General features: G+C 44.3%; 2 protein-coding genes across 3 annotated transcripts in view; one reads left to right on the plus strand and one right to left on the minus strand.

Moving 5' to 3' along the window:
• COG4 (component of oligomeric golgi complex 4) overlaps positions 1 to 17793 on the minus strand; it is a 33690-nt gene extending 15897 nt beyond the window's left edge. Inside the window, exons 1-5 of the mRNA XM_077453466.1 lie at positions 17571 to 17793; positions 17209 to 17291; positions 16656 to 16770; positions 14967 to 15141; positions 11953 to 12146 (exon numbers count right to left, since the gene is read on the minus strand). Coding sequence (XP_077309592.1) covers positions 11953 to 12146; positions 14967 to 15141; positions 16656 to 16770; positions 17209 to 17291; positions 17571 to 17690 — 687 coding nt within the window. The 5' untranslated portion in view covers positions 17691 to 17793. The remainder of the gene's footprint in view (positions 1 to 11952; positions 12147 to 14966; positions 15142 to 16655; positions 16771 to 17208; positions 17292 to 17570) is intronic.
• The window catches only part of SF3B3 (splicing factor 3b subunit 3), a 33288-nt gene continuing 31280 nt past the window's right edge, over positions 17779 to 19786 (plus strand). The window contains exons 1-2 of one of the 2 annotated variants that reach the window (XM_077453435.1): positions 17779 to 17910; positions 18811 to 18934. In XM_077453435.1, the coding sequence (XP_077309561.1) occupies positions 18865 to 18934 (70 nt within the window). In that variant the 5' untranslated portion in view covers positions 17779 to 17910; positions 18811 to 18864. Of the gene's footprint in view, positions 17911 to 17982; positions 18129 to 18810; positions 18935 to 19786 lie in introns of those variants that run through there. The other variant, XM_077453427.1, reaches the window with a different exon arrangement.

The following is a 19786-nucleotide window of genomic DNA, read 5'->3' on the forward strand; positions in this document are numbered from 1 at the left end:
CTTGCCCCTCTACCCCATATTCCAGACATATGAAGAATACGGGAGATTGTTGTCACATGTACCACACAGCCAGTACTTGGCAGATTTTCCTGCAGCTCCTTCAATGTTGCTGTAGGCCTCTTGGCAGTCTCCCTGACCAGTTTTCTTCTCGTCTTTTCATCAATTTTGGAGGGATGTCCAGTTCTTAGTAATGTCACTATTGTGCCATATTTTTGCCACTTGATGATGACTGTCTTCACTGTGTTCCACGGTATATCTAATGCCTTGGAAATTAATTTGTACCCTTCTCCTGACTGATACCTTTTAACAATGAGATCCCTCTGATGCTTTGGAAGCTCTCTGCGGACCAGGGGACTGACAATAGGAGATTACAGATCGTGGTTCCTAGCCATTAGGAACTCAAAATCTGCCTCTCCTCTCCTCACAGAACAGGGATTTGTGTGTTTACACACACACACACACACACACACACACACACACACACACACACACACACACACACACACACGTCCCTATTCTGCCTCTTGTGCCCGCGATCGCTGGCCAAGAGGATCGGCAGCCCCGCAATGCATCGGGCGCACGCGCCCCTGCTATCCCGCTTGAAGGAGCTGACATACAGCTACGACGGTTCACAGGATCGTGCCAACCTGCCGCTATATAATGACGGAGGCTGGTCAGCAAGTGGTTAACATGAGTTTGAATGTGATTGCTTAATTCTGAAAACAGGTACATCCCCAGTTATAAGAGGGTGTGCACACTTATGCAACCACATTATTTTTTTATTTTTTATTTTTACTTCCCCCCTAAAAGATTTCAGTTTGTTTTTTAATTGAGTTGTACAGTTTATAGGTCACATTAAAAGGTGGAAGAAGTTCTGAAATTATTTATCTTTGTCTCTTTTTTTTTTTTTACATCACAGAAACAAGACCTTAACAGGGTGTGTGTATGTGTATAATATATATATATATATATATATATACACACACACACATACATACACCACATTCCACATGAATAATTATGCTACCAAAATTACCTCCAGCATTGCTGAAAAAAAACAAACATAAAAAAAATTATATTACAATATATAGAGCAGTCTTCCTTATTGAAGACTCTATCCCCTTTTTAGACAAAGAAAAGTAAAAAAATAAAAAAGTATATATATATATATATATACACACATACAGTGGTGTGAAAAAGTGTTTGCCCCCTTCCTCATTTCCTGTTCCTTTGCATGTTTGTCACACTTAAGTGTTTTGGAACATCAAACCAATTTAAACAATAGTCAAGGACAACACAAGTAAACACAAAATGCAATTTGTAAATGAAGGTGTTTTTTATTAAAGGTGAAAAAAAATCCAAACCATCATGGCCCTGTGTGAAAAAGTGATTGCCCCCCTTGTTAAAACATACTATAACTGTGGTTGTCCACACCTGAGTTCAATTTCTCTAGCCGCACCCAGGCCTGATTATTGCCACACCTGTTCACAATCAAGGCATCACTTAAATAGGAGCTGCTTGACACAGTAAGGTCCACCAGAAGATCCTTAAAAGCTACACATCATGCCGAGACCCAAAGAAATTCAGGAACAATTGAGAAAGAAAGTAATTGAGATCTATCAGTCTGGAAAGGGTTATAAAGCCATTTCCAAAGCTTTGGGAATCCAGCGAACCACAGTGAGAGCCATTATCCACAAATGGCGAAGACATGGAACAGTGGTGAACCTTCCCAGGAGTGGCCGGCCGCCCAAAATTACCCCAAGAGCGCAGCGACGACTCATCCAAGAGGTCACAAAAGACCCCACAACAACGTCCAAGGAACTGCAGGCCTCACTTGCCTCAGTTAAGGTCAGCGTTCATGCCTCCACCATCAGGAAAAGACTGGGCAAAAATGGCCTGCATGGCAGAGTTCCAAGGAGAAAACCACTGCTGAGCAAAAAGAACATCAAAGCTCGTCTCAATTTCTCCACAACACATCTTGATGATCCCCAAGACTTTTGGGACAACATTCTGTGGACCGATGAGACAAAAGTGGAACTCTTTGGAAGGTGTGTGTCCAAGTATATCTGGCGTAGAAGGAACACTGCATTTCATAAAAAGAACATTATACCAACAGTAAAATATGGTGGTGGTAGTGTGATGGTCTGGGGCTGTTTTGCTGCTTCAGGACCTGGAAGACTTGCCGTGATAAAAGGAACTATGAATTCTGCTGTCTACCAATAGATCCTGAAGGAGAATGTCCGACCATCTGTTCTTGTACTCAAGCTGAAACGAACTTGGGTTCTGCAGCAGGACAATGATCCTAAACACACCAGCAAGTCCACCACCGAATGGCTAAAGAAAAACAAAATGAAGACTTTGGAGTGGCCTAGCCAAAGTCCTGACCTGAATCCTACTGAGATGTTGTGGTATGACCTTAAAAAGGCCGTTCATGCTCGAAAACCCTCTAATGTAACTGAATTAGGACAATTCTGCAAAGATGAGTGGGCCAAAATTCCTCCAGGACGCTGTAAAAGCCTCATTGCACATTTTCGCAAACGCTTGGTTGCAGTTGTTGCTGCTAAGGGTGGCCCAACCAGTTATTAGGTTTAGGGGGCAATCACTTTTTCACACAGGGCCATGATGGTTTGGATTTTTTTTCACCTTTAATAATAAACACCTTCATTTACAAATTGCATTTTGTGTTTACTTGTGTTGTCCTTGACTATTGTTTAAATTGGTTTGATGTTCCGAAACACTTAAGTGTGACAAACATGCAAAGGAACAGGAAATGAGGAAGGGGGCAAACACTTTTTCACACCACTGTATTATATATTATATATATATATATATATATATATATATAAAATTATTATTAATTTTTTTTTTTACGTTTCTTTGTCTAAAAGGGGGTAGAGTCTTCAATAAGGAAGTGACTGCTCTGGGTTTCAGCAAGAAAAGGAGCAATGCTGGAGGTAATTTACTGTACTGTTTTGGTAGCATAATTATTCGTGTGGAATGTATGTTCCTTGCTAAAGAACATTATTATACAATCTGTTTTATTATGAGAAAAAAGTAAAAATACAAAAGTTTCATTGTACAATAAAATGTTGCACAGGCTAGAGCCCCTGCCAAAATACAGTGTACAGTATATACAATGTCAGTTTCAACCAGACCATAGTGTAAAACAGACATTTGGACACTTGATGAGTAACTAAGCAAAGAAAAACTAGAATAGAATAGTCTAAGTGAGCACAAAAGAAAAGAAAAATCCCACCCTGTTGACCTTACACCAACTTGAAGTAAAAAACGGGGGCTATCCCAACCATGAGAGCATATAACCCTTATCTTTTAAAGGAAGGGAAGGAAAAGGATAATGAAAAGGAAGGGAGGGGGCCCAGTAAGAAGACCAGACTACAGGTCCCAAGAGGGGGAAAAAATACAGGAAGACCAAAGCAGAAGAGAGACCCAGAAGAGGAATCTGCAAAAGCATCTTGAACCAGAAGGTCCTGAACAGGATACATAGAATAGGAAGACTCCTCAATGTCGAAATAATTGGCCCATAGTTCACATATCTTCCTAAACTGAGGCACGGAATCAGTAAGCTTACTTGCCAGGTGCTCTTTGGGCATAATCCAGGAAACTCTGCGCCTAAACATAGTAATATGAACTGAGGGGCGCTTCCAGGATCAAGCTATGGCAAGTTTGGCAGCCAATAACATAAAATGGATCAACCATTGAGTAGGACATGCACTGTCATCAACCTTTTCATTTAATAAAGCTATACATGGTTGCGGGGGAACAGGTATATCCATTACTTTCTGTATTATAACAAAGACTTTATTCCAGAAGCCCCTAGTTTTAGGGCATTGCCCCCAAACACACAGCTTGGTACCCAGGGTATGACACCCCCAAAAACATGAAGGTGGGGAGGTGAGAAATAGCCTCGCAAGATGTGCTTGAACCATATACCATCTCGTAAGGACCTTAACACTCGCCTCCATCAAGGAGAAATTTAGTATACTGTAGCAGGGCGGTACCTTGCCAGGATCCAGGTCTAATAAACAGCCAGTTCACTAATGAGTCAGCTGTGTTCTGGGCTTTAAGTTATCACCAGACCAAGGCTCTAGGCTCCCAGGTGTAGACAACTGGGCATGGGAGTCAGTAGGACTTCACCTAGGAGAGAGAGGTGGGAGCCAGTATAGCACAAGGCTACTTGCTGTACGCATGGAGGTGCTGAGCATCCGGTCTGTGGGAGACAGACCAAGGCCCTAAAGTGTAATCCTGAGCTGGAAAGCTGCGTCTACAAACCAGGAGGGCTGAGAATCGTTAACTTTGGTAGCAGGACTGAAATACTGAATACCCCTGCGAGGGAACCTTCTGGTTGTTTTGCACTTTTAACTACTTCCCACCCGGCCAATGTATATATATACAGCAGGGTGGGAGCTCTCTCCTTCTGACTGGACGTTCAGGAATGGGGGGGTTCAGGAGGGAGATTGCGCATGCGCGTGTCCTCGCAGCGACGCAATACCCATGCGCTCGTGTCACCCGGACACGGTGCATCTCGGATTGGCAGGAGGGCTCTGTGATTGGCCCTCCTGATCACATGACGGCCGTGTTCATTTACGGCCGTCATGTGATGTAAACAAACAGCCAGTTGCTAGGCAATCAGCTCTCCTCTCCTCACATGGAAGTCGTCGCTGAGGAGAGGAGAGCAGATCGCTGCAGCTGGCTGGTGATCAGTGAGTATGAGCTGTTTTTTACAGCTTTTTACTCACTGATCACCAGTCTAGTGTAAAACACACATGTCCATAAAATAATAAAAAACACATGTCCCCCACATATGTCCCAATGATTATCTGCACACATATGTCCGTGATCATTTGCGTACATATGTCCGTGATCACACAAACCAATTATTATACACTTAACAGAATTTTTTTTTACCAAAAACATGTAGCAGAATACATTTTGGCTTAAATTTATGACAAAATTTGATTTTATTGGATTCCTTTTAAAACAGAAAGAAGAAAATATAGTTTTTTTTCAAAAAATGTCGCTCTTTTTTCCGCTTATATTGCAAAAACTAAAAAAATGAGTCGTGAATAAATACCACCAAAATAAAGCTCTATTTGTGCAAACAAAATGATAAAAATTTCATTTTGGTACAGCGTAGCATGACCGCGCAATTGTCATTGAAAGTGCGAGAGCGCTGAAAGCTGAAAATTGGGCTGGGAAGGAAGGGGGTGAAAGTGCCCTGTATTGTAGTGGTTAAAGGGGTTGTAAAGGTAAATGTTTTTTCACCTTAATGCATTCTATGCATTAAGGTGAAAAAACATCTCACAGTGCCGGCGCCCCCAGTCCCCCCGTTTTACTTACCTCACCCCTCGAAAGTCCCGCGCTCACCCCCGCTGTCCTCTTCGCCGCTCAGCCTGGCCGCTGATTGGCTGGGAGTGGATGGATTGAATGCAGCGCAGCCATTGGCTCGCGCTGCTGTCAATCACATCCAATGACACGGCACGCCGGGGGGGGGGGGCGGTGGCAGTGTGATACAGTGAGCGGCTATAGCCGCCGGCTGTATCACGGGAGCGCGCCCGCAGGTGCTTCTCACCATGCGAGGGAGCTCGCATTAACGTGAGAAGTACCTGCGGGAGGAAGCAGAGACAGCTGCCGAGGGACCCCAGAAGAGCAGGTTTAGGGCCACTCTGTGAAAAACAAGCTGCACAGTGGAGGTAAGTATAACATCTTTGTTATTTAAAAAAAAAATAAAAAAAATTTACTTTACAATCCCTTTAAATAAAAGTGGGCAAAACCAGCCCTGAAATGGATAAAAGTGAGTGGTGTCTTTCTTAAAGCGCTACACTTGGAGTGAACCCCTGAAAATACAATTATAGACAGCAGGGAAGGAGGAGTGCCAATAGTCCAAGTCTTTCTCAGATGCTAAATCCGAATCCCACACCCGCATGTAAGGTAGTTTGAAAGTAGAGTCAAGCAAGAGCAGGTAGATAATGGAAATCCCTCCCTCTGTCCATGATCCCGCTCACACCAACTCTCATACATAGGGGTCGCTTTGGCGTCCTGACATACTTTAGGGCCTAATGACCAAAGGAAATTCAAAATTTTAAAAAAAAATCTACAAAAAAAACTTTTCTGACACCAGCATCTCCTTTTTTTAAAATCATACATTTTTTTTATTGAAAGTATGACAGTTTCCAGTGTATACTTTAAAAAAAAATATGTATACAGATACAAAAGTAAACATACCACATTGAACAAGTGAATGTTACACAACATGACCTTGTGTCAGAATAACCATATCCCTCACCCTCCCCCACCCATCTTTACTTCCGACATACAACACACTACACCAAAATTAACTTGTAGGGCATAGAATGAGTCTTGACATTGCCAGTTCCCTAGGAAAAAGTCCGGGGGTGACACCGGCATCTTCAGCCGTGACTCACAATGTGTTAGCACGAAAGGTCCTCGGGGGGTAAGGAAGTGACCAATGCAGTACAAACCCTTGTTGAGCCACCGACAGAAAGCTTCAGGATCTCAACCAGGGGGAAAGGCCGGGTTATTGAAAAGATGTGCCAGAGGGAGAAAGGAAGAGACCAGATTAGGGTTGTACCAGACTCTATCCCAAACAGCCAGGGAATTTGATACAATGAAGGCAAGAATGGGGAACCTAACCCTTCTAGTTTGCAATCTGAGGTAATAAATTGGAATTTTATTAGTCACTGTCCTCACCATAGCCACCCATTCAGGTTTTTCACCCTGGGAATATACTACCATAGTTGAGCTATCTTAATAATACAACGTAAGACGTAGTAGAAGAACATCATTTTTATTCAAGTTGTTATGGGTAAAGTTATGCTTTAACTTTGGTCAAAGCTGCAATTTGTTTTTATCAGCAGGCGCCCCTTACCCACATTAGAGCTGCACGATTCTGGCTAAAATGAGAATCACAATTTTTTTGCTTAGAAGATAGATCGTGATTCTCTTATAATTCTCGCAGCGTAACATTATCTTTCACATTAAAAACAGAAAAACAAAAACAAAAAAAAATAAATAAATTGGGCTAACTTTACTATTTTTTTTTTTTTATTCTTTGAAGTGTATTTTTTCCCCAAAAATTGCATTTGAAAGGCCGCTGGGCAAACACATTGTGACATAAAATATTGTAGCAATTGACATTTTATTCCTTAGGGTCTCTGCTAAAATATATATAATGTTTGGGGGTTCCAAGTAATTTTCTAGCAAAAAATATTGATTTTAACTTAAGAAACAAGTGTCAGAAAAGATTTAGACTTTAAGTGGTTAAACTTTCTGTATTTACCATATTTTCCGGCGTATAAGACGACCTTTTACATGTAAAAAAATTGGCCAAAAAGCAGGGGTCGTCTTATACGACTACTCTGTAGCCTGCTCGGATTGGTTGGAGAGTCAGAGAGGCGCGGGCTGATGATGTTACAGCCTCTGCCAATCCAAGCAGGCTTTGTATTCATTAACCACTTCCCGACCAGCGCACGACGATGTACGTCGACAGAAAGGCACGGGCAGGCATATTGGCGTACAGGTACGTCCAATATTCGATGCCGCCCTGCCATCGGGAGCGCGCCGCTGGCGGCGCGCTCCCGCGCTGGTCGGGACCCCCGTGAGTCCGGTCGCGGGACCCGCGGACTCGATCGCCGCGGGCATCCCCGCGATCGTCTCACGGAGCGGCCGAATGGAGGAAATGCTGTATAAACAACATTTCTCCATTCTGCCTAGCAACTAGTGACGCTGATCTCTGCTCCATGTGATTGGAGCAGAGATCAGTGTACACTAAATGAAAGCCCAACCCCCCCACAGTTAGTAACACACCCCTAGGAACACTTAACCCCTACACTGCCACCCACTGGTTAACCCTTTCACTGCCAGTGTCATTTACACAGGAATCACTGCATTTATATAGCAGTGATTACTGTATAAATGACAATGGTCCCAAAAATGTGTCAAAAATGTCCGATGGGTCCCCCACAATGTCGCAGTCACAATAAAAATCGCAGATCGCCACCATTACTAGTAAAAAAAAAAATAATAATAAAAAATTATTAATAAAAATGCTATAAAACTATCCCTATTTTGTAAACGCTATAACTTTTGCGCAAACCAATCAATAATCGCTTATTGCGATTTTTTTTACCAAAAATATGTAGAAGAATACGTATCGGCCCAAACTGAGGGAAAAAATGTTTTTTTATATATTTTTGGGGGATATTTATTACCGTATTTTTCGGACGATAAGGCGCACCGGATTATAAGGCGCACTAGCAACGACCGGCTAATATAATGGATATTTCCATATATAAGGCGCATCGGACTATAAGGCGCACTGGATTATAAGGCGCATTTAATGAAACACAACTCGGATGCGGTACTGTAAGTCAAATTTTATTCAACTCTTTAGCAATAACCATAAAATGGTCTATAACAATAACTCTTAACACTGTTCAATTAAATACAAAACCAGACAATTATTTTTTCACTTTATTCTTCAATAACTATTAACACTGTTCAGTTACCGGTGAATACCGTACAAAACCAGACACTCACTTTTTCACTTTATTCTTCTCCCGCAAATCCATCAAATTCTTCATCTTCAGTGTCTGAGTTTAACAATTGGGCGATTTCGGCATCAAGCACGCCCGTATCCCTCTCATCATTCTCATCAGTATCCGAGTCAGGCTCGTTGCTGTCATCGGTACCGGTACTTAGCTGTTCAGTGATAATTCCGGACTTCTTGAAAGCTCGGATTACACTGGTGACTGATACCTTCGCCCAGGCATCCACGATCCACTGGCAGATAGTGGCGTAACTCGCCCGGCGTTGCCTCCCTGTGTTGGTGAATGTGTGTTCGCCTTCTGTCATCCAATGCTCCCACGCAGCTCGCAGTTTAACTTTAAACGACCTGTTGACACCTATATCTAGTGGCTGCAGTTCTTTGGTTAATCCACCTGGAATGATGGCAAGCACCGAATTAGTTTTCTTCACTTGGGCTTTGACAGTATCTGTCAGATGGGCGCGCATGGAGTCACAGACCAATAGGGATGGAGATTCGTGGAAAAAGCCGCCCGGTCTCTTGACGTAAACCTCTCTCAGCCACTCACTCATCTTCTCCTCGTCCATCCAGCCCTTCGGGTTAGCCTTGATGATGATGCCAACCGGAAACTTTTCTTTTGGCAGAGTCTTCCTCTTGAAAATTACCATGGGTGGTAGTTTCTGGCCATTAGCCTGGCAACCGAGAACTACAGTGAAGGATGACTTCTCGTTTCCTGTAGTGCGTATAGATACCGTACTGGTCCCTGTTCTCTCGACAGTACGGTTTACAGGGATATCAAAGGTAAGGGGGACCTCGTCCATGTTGGTGATGTGCTCTGGTCGGATTTTCTGTTCATTGATCTTGTTCTTGCAGTAGGTATGGAAAATGGCCAGCTTTTCTTCGTAATCCTTTGGCAGTTGCTGTGACATAGTGGTTCTTGTGCGGATAGAGAGATTCCGCCTTTTCATGAAACGGAAGCACCAAGAGGGACCTCCTCGAAAGTCGTTGATCTCCATGTCGCGTGCGATCGCTGTTGCTTTGAGTCGAATAGAGACAGTAGAGACGCTTCTACCTGCGGTTCTCTGTTCAATAACCCACTGTTCAATTTTGTCCTCCAACCGTGGCCATCTTGCTTTGTTTCCTCGGAAACTCAGTTTGGTCTTCTTTACCTGGCGCAGGGCATCTTCTTGCTTCCTCCACTTTCGTACCATTGATTCATTAATGTTGAATTCTCTCGCAGCTACTCTATTTCCATGCTCTACTGCATGACTGATAGCCTTCAGTTTGAAATCCGCTTCGTAAGCATGTCTCTTAACAGGAGCCATTTTTGGGGCAGCGGGTATACCGTAGAAAATGAACGAATGAATGCGCACACCTCCTGACTAAGATGGCCGTAATGCTCACGAAGCTGCACTGCTTGGATTGGGCATTACGGCCATCTTAGTCAGGAGGTGTGCGCATTCATTCGTTCATTTTCTACGGTATACCCGCTGCCCCAACAAAAAGGTCATATATAAGGCGCACCGGATTATAAGGCGCACGGTCGATTTTATGAGAAAATTTAGGCTTTTACGTGCGCCTTATAGTCCGAAAAATACGGTATAACAAAAAGTAAAAAATAATGCGTTTTTTCAAAATTGTCGCTCTATTTTTGTTTATAGCGCAAAAAATAAAAACCGCAGGGGTGATCAAATACCACCAAAAGAAAGCTCTATTTGTGGGAAAAAAAGGACGTCAATTTTGTTTGGGAGCCACGTCGCACGACCGCGCAATTGTCAGTTAAAGCGACGCAGTGCCGAATCGCAAAAAGTGGTCTGGTCTTTGACCAGCAAAATGGTCCGGTCTGCAAGTGGTTAATAGAATACATCGCTCCCAGTGATTGGCTTCAGCAAATGCAGGAAGAAGGAAGAAATATGAAGCCTCGGAAGCCTCGAAAGCCGGGTCGTCTTATACGGTAAGTACAGTTTTAAAAGCGTTTTTGTCCTATAAGATTAGGGGGTCGTCTTATATGCCGGGTCGCCTTATACACCGGCAAATACGGTACACATTGTTTAAACACTTGGCAGACTGCCTGGATTTTTTTCTTCCGTACACACGATCCGATAATAGTCTCGAAAAATGCCGCATTCGAACCGATCGTATGATAATCAGATCGTTAGTGCAGAGCTGTTGAGAGCCAATCAGGACAATTCATCTGATATTATTTCTATCGGACATGCACGGAAATGTTTTTTCATACGATGCCAGGACGTACCATTTTCGTTTAATCAGTATAGCTGCTGTTCGAAAATGCAATGCTAATGCATTACAACACATGACATCACTTCCGAATTTTTATTCTGTCCTACGAGAATTTTTGTGACTTGAGTAAATTCTTTAGATTCAACGTGAGATTAGCACGCAAAAAAAAATAAAAATAAAAAAACGGACGATGATTCGTCCGATAATCTCATTGTGTATGCAGGGCATTACACAGAAGTTTCCCTTTGATCTAAGAAAGAAGAGTTATGCCCCATACACACGGTCAGACATTCCGACCACAAAATCCATTGGATTTTTACCGATGGACTTTGGCTGAAACTTGTGTTGCATACACACGGTTGCACAAAGTTTTCGGAAAATACGATCGTTCTGAACGAGGTGACGTCAAACACGTATGTCGGGACTATAAACGGGCCAGTAGCCAATAGCTTTCGTCTCTTAGTTTATTCTGAGCATGCGTGGCACATGGCACTAAACACGATCGGAATTTATGCGATCGGATTTTGTTGTGGGAAAATTTTAGATCCTGCTCTCAAACTTTGTGCGTCGGAAAATCAGACGGAAAAAGTCAGATGAAGCCCACACGCGGTCGGATTTTCCGACAACATGATCCGATTGCACATTTTCCGGCGGAAAATCCGACCGTGTGTATGAGGCATTAATTACAATGTTTCATTTTAAAAACTTGGCAAATTGCCCAGATGTTTTCTTTTGACAGCTGAGTGAGCAGATAAGTCTCTCCACTTGTTATATGAAAGAATCGGCAAACTTTGCAATAGAGATCGTCAGAGGGGTTGAATCGAGATCACGATTTTTTTAACAATTAATTTTGCAGCTCTAACACACGTATGCATTTTTTTTTTTTTTTTTGGTAAAGGTGGACTAACCCTTTCTTACAGCGGTACATGCAGAGGGAGCCACCCTTATGTAACATGCCCAGGGGAGGAGCAGGATGTCTCACAACCCAGAGACAGTGTTACTGGCTGGACCGAGCCCACCCATAATATCAATTCATTTCATTGGGTTTTCCTCACACTCCTCCAATCACATCTCTGGACATTCTATTCAGAAATGGAAAAACTATACAAACTACTAAACTTATACTAGACAAGATAACGGTGTGTTACCTGGTGGCACAGATATGCAGAGAACTTGCCGATTCCCTCCTCGTGCAATCCCAGCAGTGGAAATATCTTAAAGAACCTCTCCACCTGTGGCAGGTCACTGGCTTTGGTTGCAGCATCAAACTTCTCTGTGACCAGAATCTTTAGCTTCTGCTCGGCCTCCTGTAGGTGCTGAAGATTGGCATCGATTGTGCTGCCTAAAATCAGATGAGTTCCAAGTTACAGCTTACTACACATTGGAAGTAATGTGAACACAGTTTTCATATAAAATTATGTCTGTACCAGTTTAGTACTATTTCTTCAAGCTGTATAAATTCTGCACTTTGAACCACTGTAGAGAAGAGATAGCTGCAGATAAACAGGTGCAACTTATGTATGTGTAGGAGGATTTGTTTTACCTTTGTGCATCACCTGAGGCCAGTCACTTCTCTGGGTATATGTAATGGTTTACAACCACTTTAAGGCTCCGTTCACACTGGTGAGATTTCGGATGCAACTTGAGTTGCACTGAATCGCATGATGATGGAAATCATATTGTTTTCAATGGTGCCCGTTCACATCAATGGAACTCAAGACGGTGAGATTTTGAAAAGGGCTCCTGTACTACTATGGTGAAAATCCAGTACGATTTTGGCGCCAAACCAATTCAAAGTACCATCAAAGTAGCAACCAAGTTGCACTAGATAAATCGCACAAAGCCAGATCAAAATCTGATTGCAGCAGCATGAAACTAGCTTAAAAGATAAAACTTGCAGCGCTACAACATAAACGAAATGTTATAAATGAAACAATTAAAAACAAAAACATTGGTAACCAATCAGCTTCTAACTTCAAGGGGTTGGAAAGGCAAAAGGTTTTTTATCTTAAAGTGATTGTAATCCCCAAAAAAATAAAAATAAAAACCTGCAAGACACAGGCATAATGAGCTAGTATGCATAGCATACTAGCTCATTATGAATTACTTACCTTAGATCGAAGGCCCCGCAGCGGTCCTTGTTCACCGCTACGGCCGGCGACAGCGCTCCCGGAGTTACTTCCGGGTATCGCATAACGTCACTCCCGCACATGCACGCAGGAGCCGCCAGTAACGTACATGCCATTGCTTCAGTGTGCATGTGCCGATGACCTCGGCACATGCAAATACAGGGGATATCTCCTAAACCATTCAGGTTTAGGAGATATCCAGGGTAGCTACAGGTAAGCCTTATTATAAGGGTTTACAACCACTTCAATGAATTCTATGCATTAAGATAAAAAAACCTTCCTTGTGTAGCAGGCCCCCCAGCACCCCCTAATACTTACCCTGAGCCCCTTCTCTATCCAGTGATGTCCACGATTTCCTCAGCCATCTGGGACTCTCCTCCTGATTGGCTGGGGCACAGACTCAGACGGCTGTCAATCAAAGTCAGTTAGCCAATCAGGGGAGAGAGGGGGCGGGGCCAGGTCAGGGCTCCGTGTCTAAATGGGCAGACAGAACTCTGACTTGGCTCAGATGTCCCCCCATAGCAAGCTGCTGGTCTACGGGGGCACTCGTCAGGATGGAGGGGACAGAAGTAGCAAAAAGGGACCCGAAAAGAGGAGGATCTGGGCTGCTCTGTGCATATCCACTGCACCAGGGCAGGAAAGTATAACATGTTTGTTTTTTGTTTTTTTTAAAGCGAGACTTTACAATCACTTGCTGCTTGTTCAATTAAGCTTTGATAAGAAAACCTGGAAGCTGATTTCTATGCAAAACAGACAAAGATTTTGCACTCTCCAGTTTTAGTAAATCCCTACCCCCTCGTGTTACAATCCAATGTTGCAAGGAAAACATATTATGAAATGAAAGTCCTGTGTTAAAAAACAAAAAACACCCACTGTTATAATCAAAGCATATAATGTGAAATCCTACGTGTGCTTCACAAAATGACACATCACAAATGTATATAAACTTACACAGACAAAATATCTTCCGTGTCCTGATTATTCAAAAGCACCAAAGAGATTGTGAATACTGCAGAATATTTTAGATATGAAGAAAGTCCATCCTGTATGAGATCTACACAGTGCAAATCCCATCACCGAAATAGCACATCTAAATCTACCCTTATTGTATGCTGCATATACAAGGCCTCATTTATGAAAGTGTCTGAGAGAAGCAGGAAAACTCGAACACCGTGTGCAATCTTGTCTGGTTGAAGCTGGCACTACAAGCATGTTATTTTGCAGACACTTCGACTGAGAGTCTCAATGCGCTAAGCGATGAACTACACTCATAATGTGAACAGTTTCAGACCTTTGCATATACAAATTCCTATAGGAAACAAGGAGAGGGTTGCACTATCTACAGGTGGTCCCAGTATGAAAAGTGGAACTCCAACTTCCTTCTGAACAGGGTTACTCATGTAATCCTTATTCTTAGCTGTGCAACAGTCAGTATCACACAGCTACTTCCTGCCTTTTCTTGTAATAGTATGCGCATAGTAAGGGATATTATTTTATGAGCAAGTAACTTAATCCTGGAGTTGGGTTTAAAATGTTATTTCTGCAATGTAATTGGGATTGTTTTCAGTCTGATCAAGGCTAGAGATAGCTGGAGTCAGCGGTCACTGCACAGCGATAGGCGGAGCCAGAGACCACTGCACAGCGATAGGCGGAGTCAGAGACCACTGCACCGCGATAGGCGGAGTCAGAGACCACTGCACAGCGATAGGCGGAGTCAGAGACCACTGCACAGCGATAGGCGGAGTCAGCGATCACTGCACAGCAATAGGCGGAGTCAACGATCACTGCACAGCGATAGGCGGAGTCAGCGATCACTGACTGCACACTGTGGGAAGAGATAAGGATGCACATTCAAAAAATGCATCATCCTATAAAAATTGTCTAATCACAAATTAAAAACCATACAAATTCCATCCGCACATGGCTAGCTCATCAATCACACTGCATCAGGTTTCCTACACTCTCACGGTGTGACACATAGAAGAGACAGCACCATGCCAGGACTACAGAGGAACAAGGAGCAAGGCCATCACCTTCATTCCCCTGCCGGCTCAGCTCAATAACAGATTTATCCAGGCACAGGTATCGGTGTATGTGTGCCGCGGCCTGCTCGTAGTCCTCATTCTTCAGAGCAGTCTGCACCCCATCCATGCAGAACTTCAGGTCCAGGATGTCATCTGCTCGCTGTATGGCTTGATAGAGGCGACTCTGTAGAGGAGGACACATGGGGAGATCATTTATATAGTCACCCGTATAATTAACCCCAAGGATGCACCCAGATTATTGACTAGCCTGCTACTCCTCTAACAGGAATGTACTGCATCACAGCTACTATTTCATCATTAGAAGATCACCCAAGTCACAAACGGAGCCTCAAAAACTACGGTAACCACCTGCTGTCCAGCGTACATATAGTGATTATTATCAGGATCATGACTGCAGCTGAAGAGCTGGCAATCATCTTTCATGTAAAAGTTATTACAGCCACCTGATCCTTTTGCCGCCACAAGCAATGAGGATTTTGTCACTTCTTGTTTCATGAGCGGTCTTTACCTGGCCTATCGAGCCAGGGAAGCAGCTTACTAAACAGATTTCTGTTTGATCCCCCTTTTCTTATGTTCAAAAGCAAACATGTAAAGGGTAATTGCACCACACATGCGAGGCATCACTGTGAATTAGGGGTGCAATGGATCATCACCGATCCGTGATCCGAACGGGTCAGCCTGTTCGGATCGGTACACCACGCGATCTGCGGAGCGCTTGGCTTAGGAAAGGCCGCGGCTTCGGCCTAGCTCCGGAGCAGCGGCCATCTTGGTACACCCGGCGGCCGATGTCTTGTCAAGAAGTGACGTTTCGTCACCGCCATCTTGCTACACCCCACACTCCTGCGCAGTAATGATAATGAGAAAGAAGCAAGCGGACATCTTGTTACACCCGCCGGAGTTTTAGATTTCACAGTTATTTTCAACACAAAAAGAGCTTATATGCTTAAATACATTTAACATTTAGTTAAATGTGAAAATCAGAGGTGTTCTTTCACATTAGCAACCATGTAAGGTCAGCAGGTTTGCTGCTGCTTTTAAAATGTAGCATCTAAACAGTCCGTCCGATTTACAAATACTGTATTTAAGCATATAAGTTCAGTTTTGTGTTGAAAATAACTGTGAAATCTAAAACTCCGTTGGGTGTAACAAGATTTGTCTTTCTTTCTTTTTTTTTTTTTTTTTTGCTGATCCGAAAAATTATCCGATTCGTGACTCTGATCCGAGGAATGATCCGATCCGTACGTTTTTTGATCTGTTGCACCCCTACTGTGAATGTCTGAGTAAGCGCAATACTTCTAGGGCCATAGGTCATGTTTAACTCTAAACTCATAACCTGTAAAGGCTTTTAAAACATTGACTATTGACAATTTTAGGTGCCGTCGTTTGTTGCCATTTCACAGACATGCGCAAATTTTAAATCTTGACAGGTTTAGTATCCATTTACTTAATACAGCATCATCTTTTATATTTTATCAAATTCTTGTGTTTGAGTGCACTAAAAATAAGCATACAAGCATTATAAAGCCCTGAGGGAGGGGGTGCTACAAACCCCCGAAAAGCATTGCTTCTATTTCTTCTTATCAGTGATCTCCTTGGTGTTACTATGAAAATTTGCCAATACTTCCAGTGCTCCACACCCACTCACCCCCTGATGAGGATATTCCCCCCCGGACGTACCTTGGCGAGGTCCAGCTGTCTGACTTTGCTGCTGACATTTTCGGCCAGGTTACAAGTAAATGTGATCATCCCGGACACCTGCTGGGCGTCTCCCTCTATGAGCTGCAGGTTGGGCCTGGCAGGAGACACAGAGATTATCATCTCATCCTTTAGGCTGGATTCACACCTATGCATTTTTTGTGCTTTTTGAATTTTGCAGATTTGCACTACAGAACATGTTGCATAGGAAACAATATTAAATGGACTCTAGTGAAAATCTGCAAAATGCAAAAAGCACTAAAACTGCATAGGTGTGAATCCAGCCTTATACACTGGGATGTCCCCAATGCTCTGTATATCCCTGTGGTCACCCGTGTGATAAACCACATGACTTCCTGCAGGTGGCTGGATCTGATTTCCATTAGAGAGACACCAGCCTGGAACAAAGACTGCAGTGTCACCTGTGACAGCCAATCAGATTACAGCTTTCTGCAGTATGAAAAGGAGCGGGACATAGCGTAGGGCCCCTTTTATGGTGTCTTTCTTCACATTGGCCAAACCCATTGGTACTTACCCCATCCTCTGCAGAGCCAGCATCTTGTTCTCCACCGACCCCTGCTGTCCGAGCAATGCCTGCAGCTCCGCTTCCACCTCTTTCTGCAAGAGACACATGTACAAGTCAGTAGAGACACATGACAGGTCCTCCCAGTACCCCCTCCCCCAATAATTGATACATGACAGGTCCTCTCAGTACCCCCCCCCCCAATAATTAATATATGACAGGTCCTCCCAGTACCCCCCCACCACCCAATAATTGATACATGACAGGTCCTCCCAGTACCCCCTCCCCCAATGATTGATACATGACAGGTCCTCCCAGTACCCCCTCCCCCCAATGATTGATACATGACAGGTCCTCCCGGTAGTCCCCCCCACCTCCTCAGCACACAGCCGCTCGTAGGCCTCCTCCAGCTCCTGCAGGTCGGTTAGGGATCGGATCTGCTCCATAGTCAGTGAGGGGCTCCGGTCTCCCTGGTAACTAGCTGAGCTGGCCATGTTGACAGGCCGCGTCACTTCCGGCTCCTGGAGTCAGGACCCTTCATTCCTCGTCACGTCCTGCCTCGGGGACCCTACAACTCGTCACTTCCGGTTCTAGAGGACCTACGCTACGTATTCGCCTCATTTCCGGGGTCCTTCGGTTGTAGCAAGGGCTGTCCATACTGTGCCGGTGCTGGCAGGAAAGAGGAGCGGCGCGCGGTGTCCGGAGTGTATCGAGGTGAGGCGCAGGCTCGAGGTGGGGCGGTGGTATTATTCCGGGTGTCGGGTCATAGTAGGGTGTATGAGGGCAGGCGGGAGGTGGGCGGCTCTCTGAGGACCCCGCACGGCTTTGTGGCAGCAGAGGCGCGAAATGGCGGCTGAGTGACCCGGAGAAGAATCCGGTGTGAATCCCCGCCATCCGCCACAGGAGCCACGCCGTGTGTGTACTGGGGGAAGGTGAGAGGGGGCGGGGTGTATGGTCCGGTGTATGTCCCCGGGGCAGGTCTTGTCTGCGGACCACACTTATCTCCTTATGGAGGCCGCACCAGGAGGAGGTGGGGGGCCCCTGACTGGGGATATGAGGGGCTGTGCATGATATGGGGGGCGCTGGTGAGGATAAAGGGGATGCAGTCCATTATATTAGGGGGGTTGTCCTGTGATTTTTGCCTGGAAAGTCTCAGATCTCCAGAGGCCTCCTGGGGGTCTCCTGTGTCTGGCAATGACTTCAGGGGTAACTGGTGGTGATCTGAGGCCCCTGGGGGTTCCCTATGCCTGGCAGTCATATTTGGGGTCCATATGGGCATCCCCTGTGTCTAGAAGTCATATGTGGGGGTCCCCTGTGCCAGACTTTGATCTCTGGGGTCCCCCTGTGTCTGGGGGGTACTTTGTCCTGGGGGGGCTGTATGTTGTGTTGTACTTTGCCATGGGGGGGTGTAGCAGTTAGATGACCTCTGTCACAGTCGGTAGTCCCGGCTCTTCCCCGGTATTTGCACTCTTTCTGCTCTCAATGATGAGTTTTCATGTCTCTTCTCTGACAATCACTGGAGACATCCTACTTCTGAGAAGAGCTCCCCCAACCCCCACCCACCCCACGCCATATGGCAGAATGTATGGGAATAATCTAATTTATCTGTTTCAGGTATCGCGCTCCTCACGTGATTCCACCAGCTGCTGATATTGGACCTCCGCCGCCATGTTCCTGTACAATATAACCCTGCAGAGGGCCACCGGCATCAGCTTCGCCATCCATGGAAATTTCTCAGGTACCCAACATCAGGCTGCTCACCTCTGATACTTCATTCCCCCCTCGCTACCAAGACTCTTCCGCCCCCCCCCGCCACCGACTCCACGTGCGCCTCTGGAGGTGCTTGCCCGCTGAGCTGATTCTACGACCGCCGGACACCAGCGATCACTCGTGAGAACCGGGATCTGTGTGTTTAAACGCACAGATCCCGGTTCTCTGAGGGGAGAAGAGACTAATTGTGTGTTCATATAAAGTATGAATCTCTCTCTCTCTCTCTCAAGTCCCATCTCCCCTACAGTTAGAACACAGTGAGGGAACACAGTTAACCCCTTGATCGCTCCCCTAGTGTTGACCCCTTCCCTGCCAATGACATTTTTACAGTAATCTGTGCATTTTTATAGCACTGGTCCCAAAATGTGTCCAATTTGTCCAGCACAATATCGCAGTCCCGATAAAAATCACAGATCGCTGTCATTACTAGTAATAAAATAAGTAAATAATAAAATGCCATAAATCTATCCCCTATTTTGTAGACACTATAACTTATTTTTGTTAAAAAAAAAAAAAAAAAAAAGTGGAAGAATACCTATCGGTCTAAACTGAGGGAAAAAAAAATTTTTTTTTTAAAAAATGGATATTTATTAAAGTAAAAGATGATAATAAATATATATAATTTTTTTAAAATTGTCGTTCTTTTGTTTATAGCGCAAAAATAAAAAGCGCCAAGGTGCTCAAATACCACCCAAAGAAAGCTTTATTTGTGGGGAAAAATTTTGTTTGGGTACAGCGTCGCACATCTGCGCAATTGTCAAAGTGACAGTGCCAAAAATTTGTAAAACGTTCTGTGGTCAGGAAGGGGGTAAAATCTTCC

The sequence above is a fragment of the Lithobates pipiens genome, unplaced genomic scaffold, assembly GCF_037356315.1.
Source record: "Lithobates pipiens isolate NorthernLeopardFrog02 unplaced genomic scaffold, aLitPip1_a1.2 Scaffold_10, whole genome shotgun sequence".
NCBI lineage: Eukaryota > Metazoa > Chordata > Amphibia > Anura > Ranidae > Lithobates > Lithobates pipiens.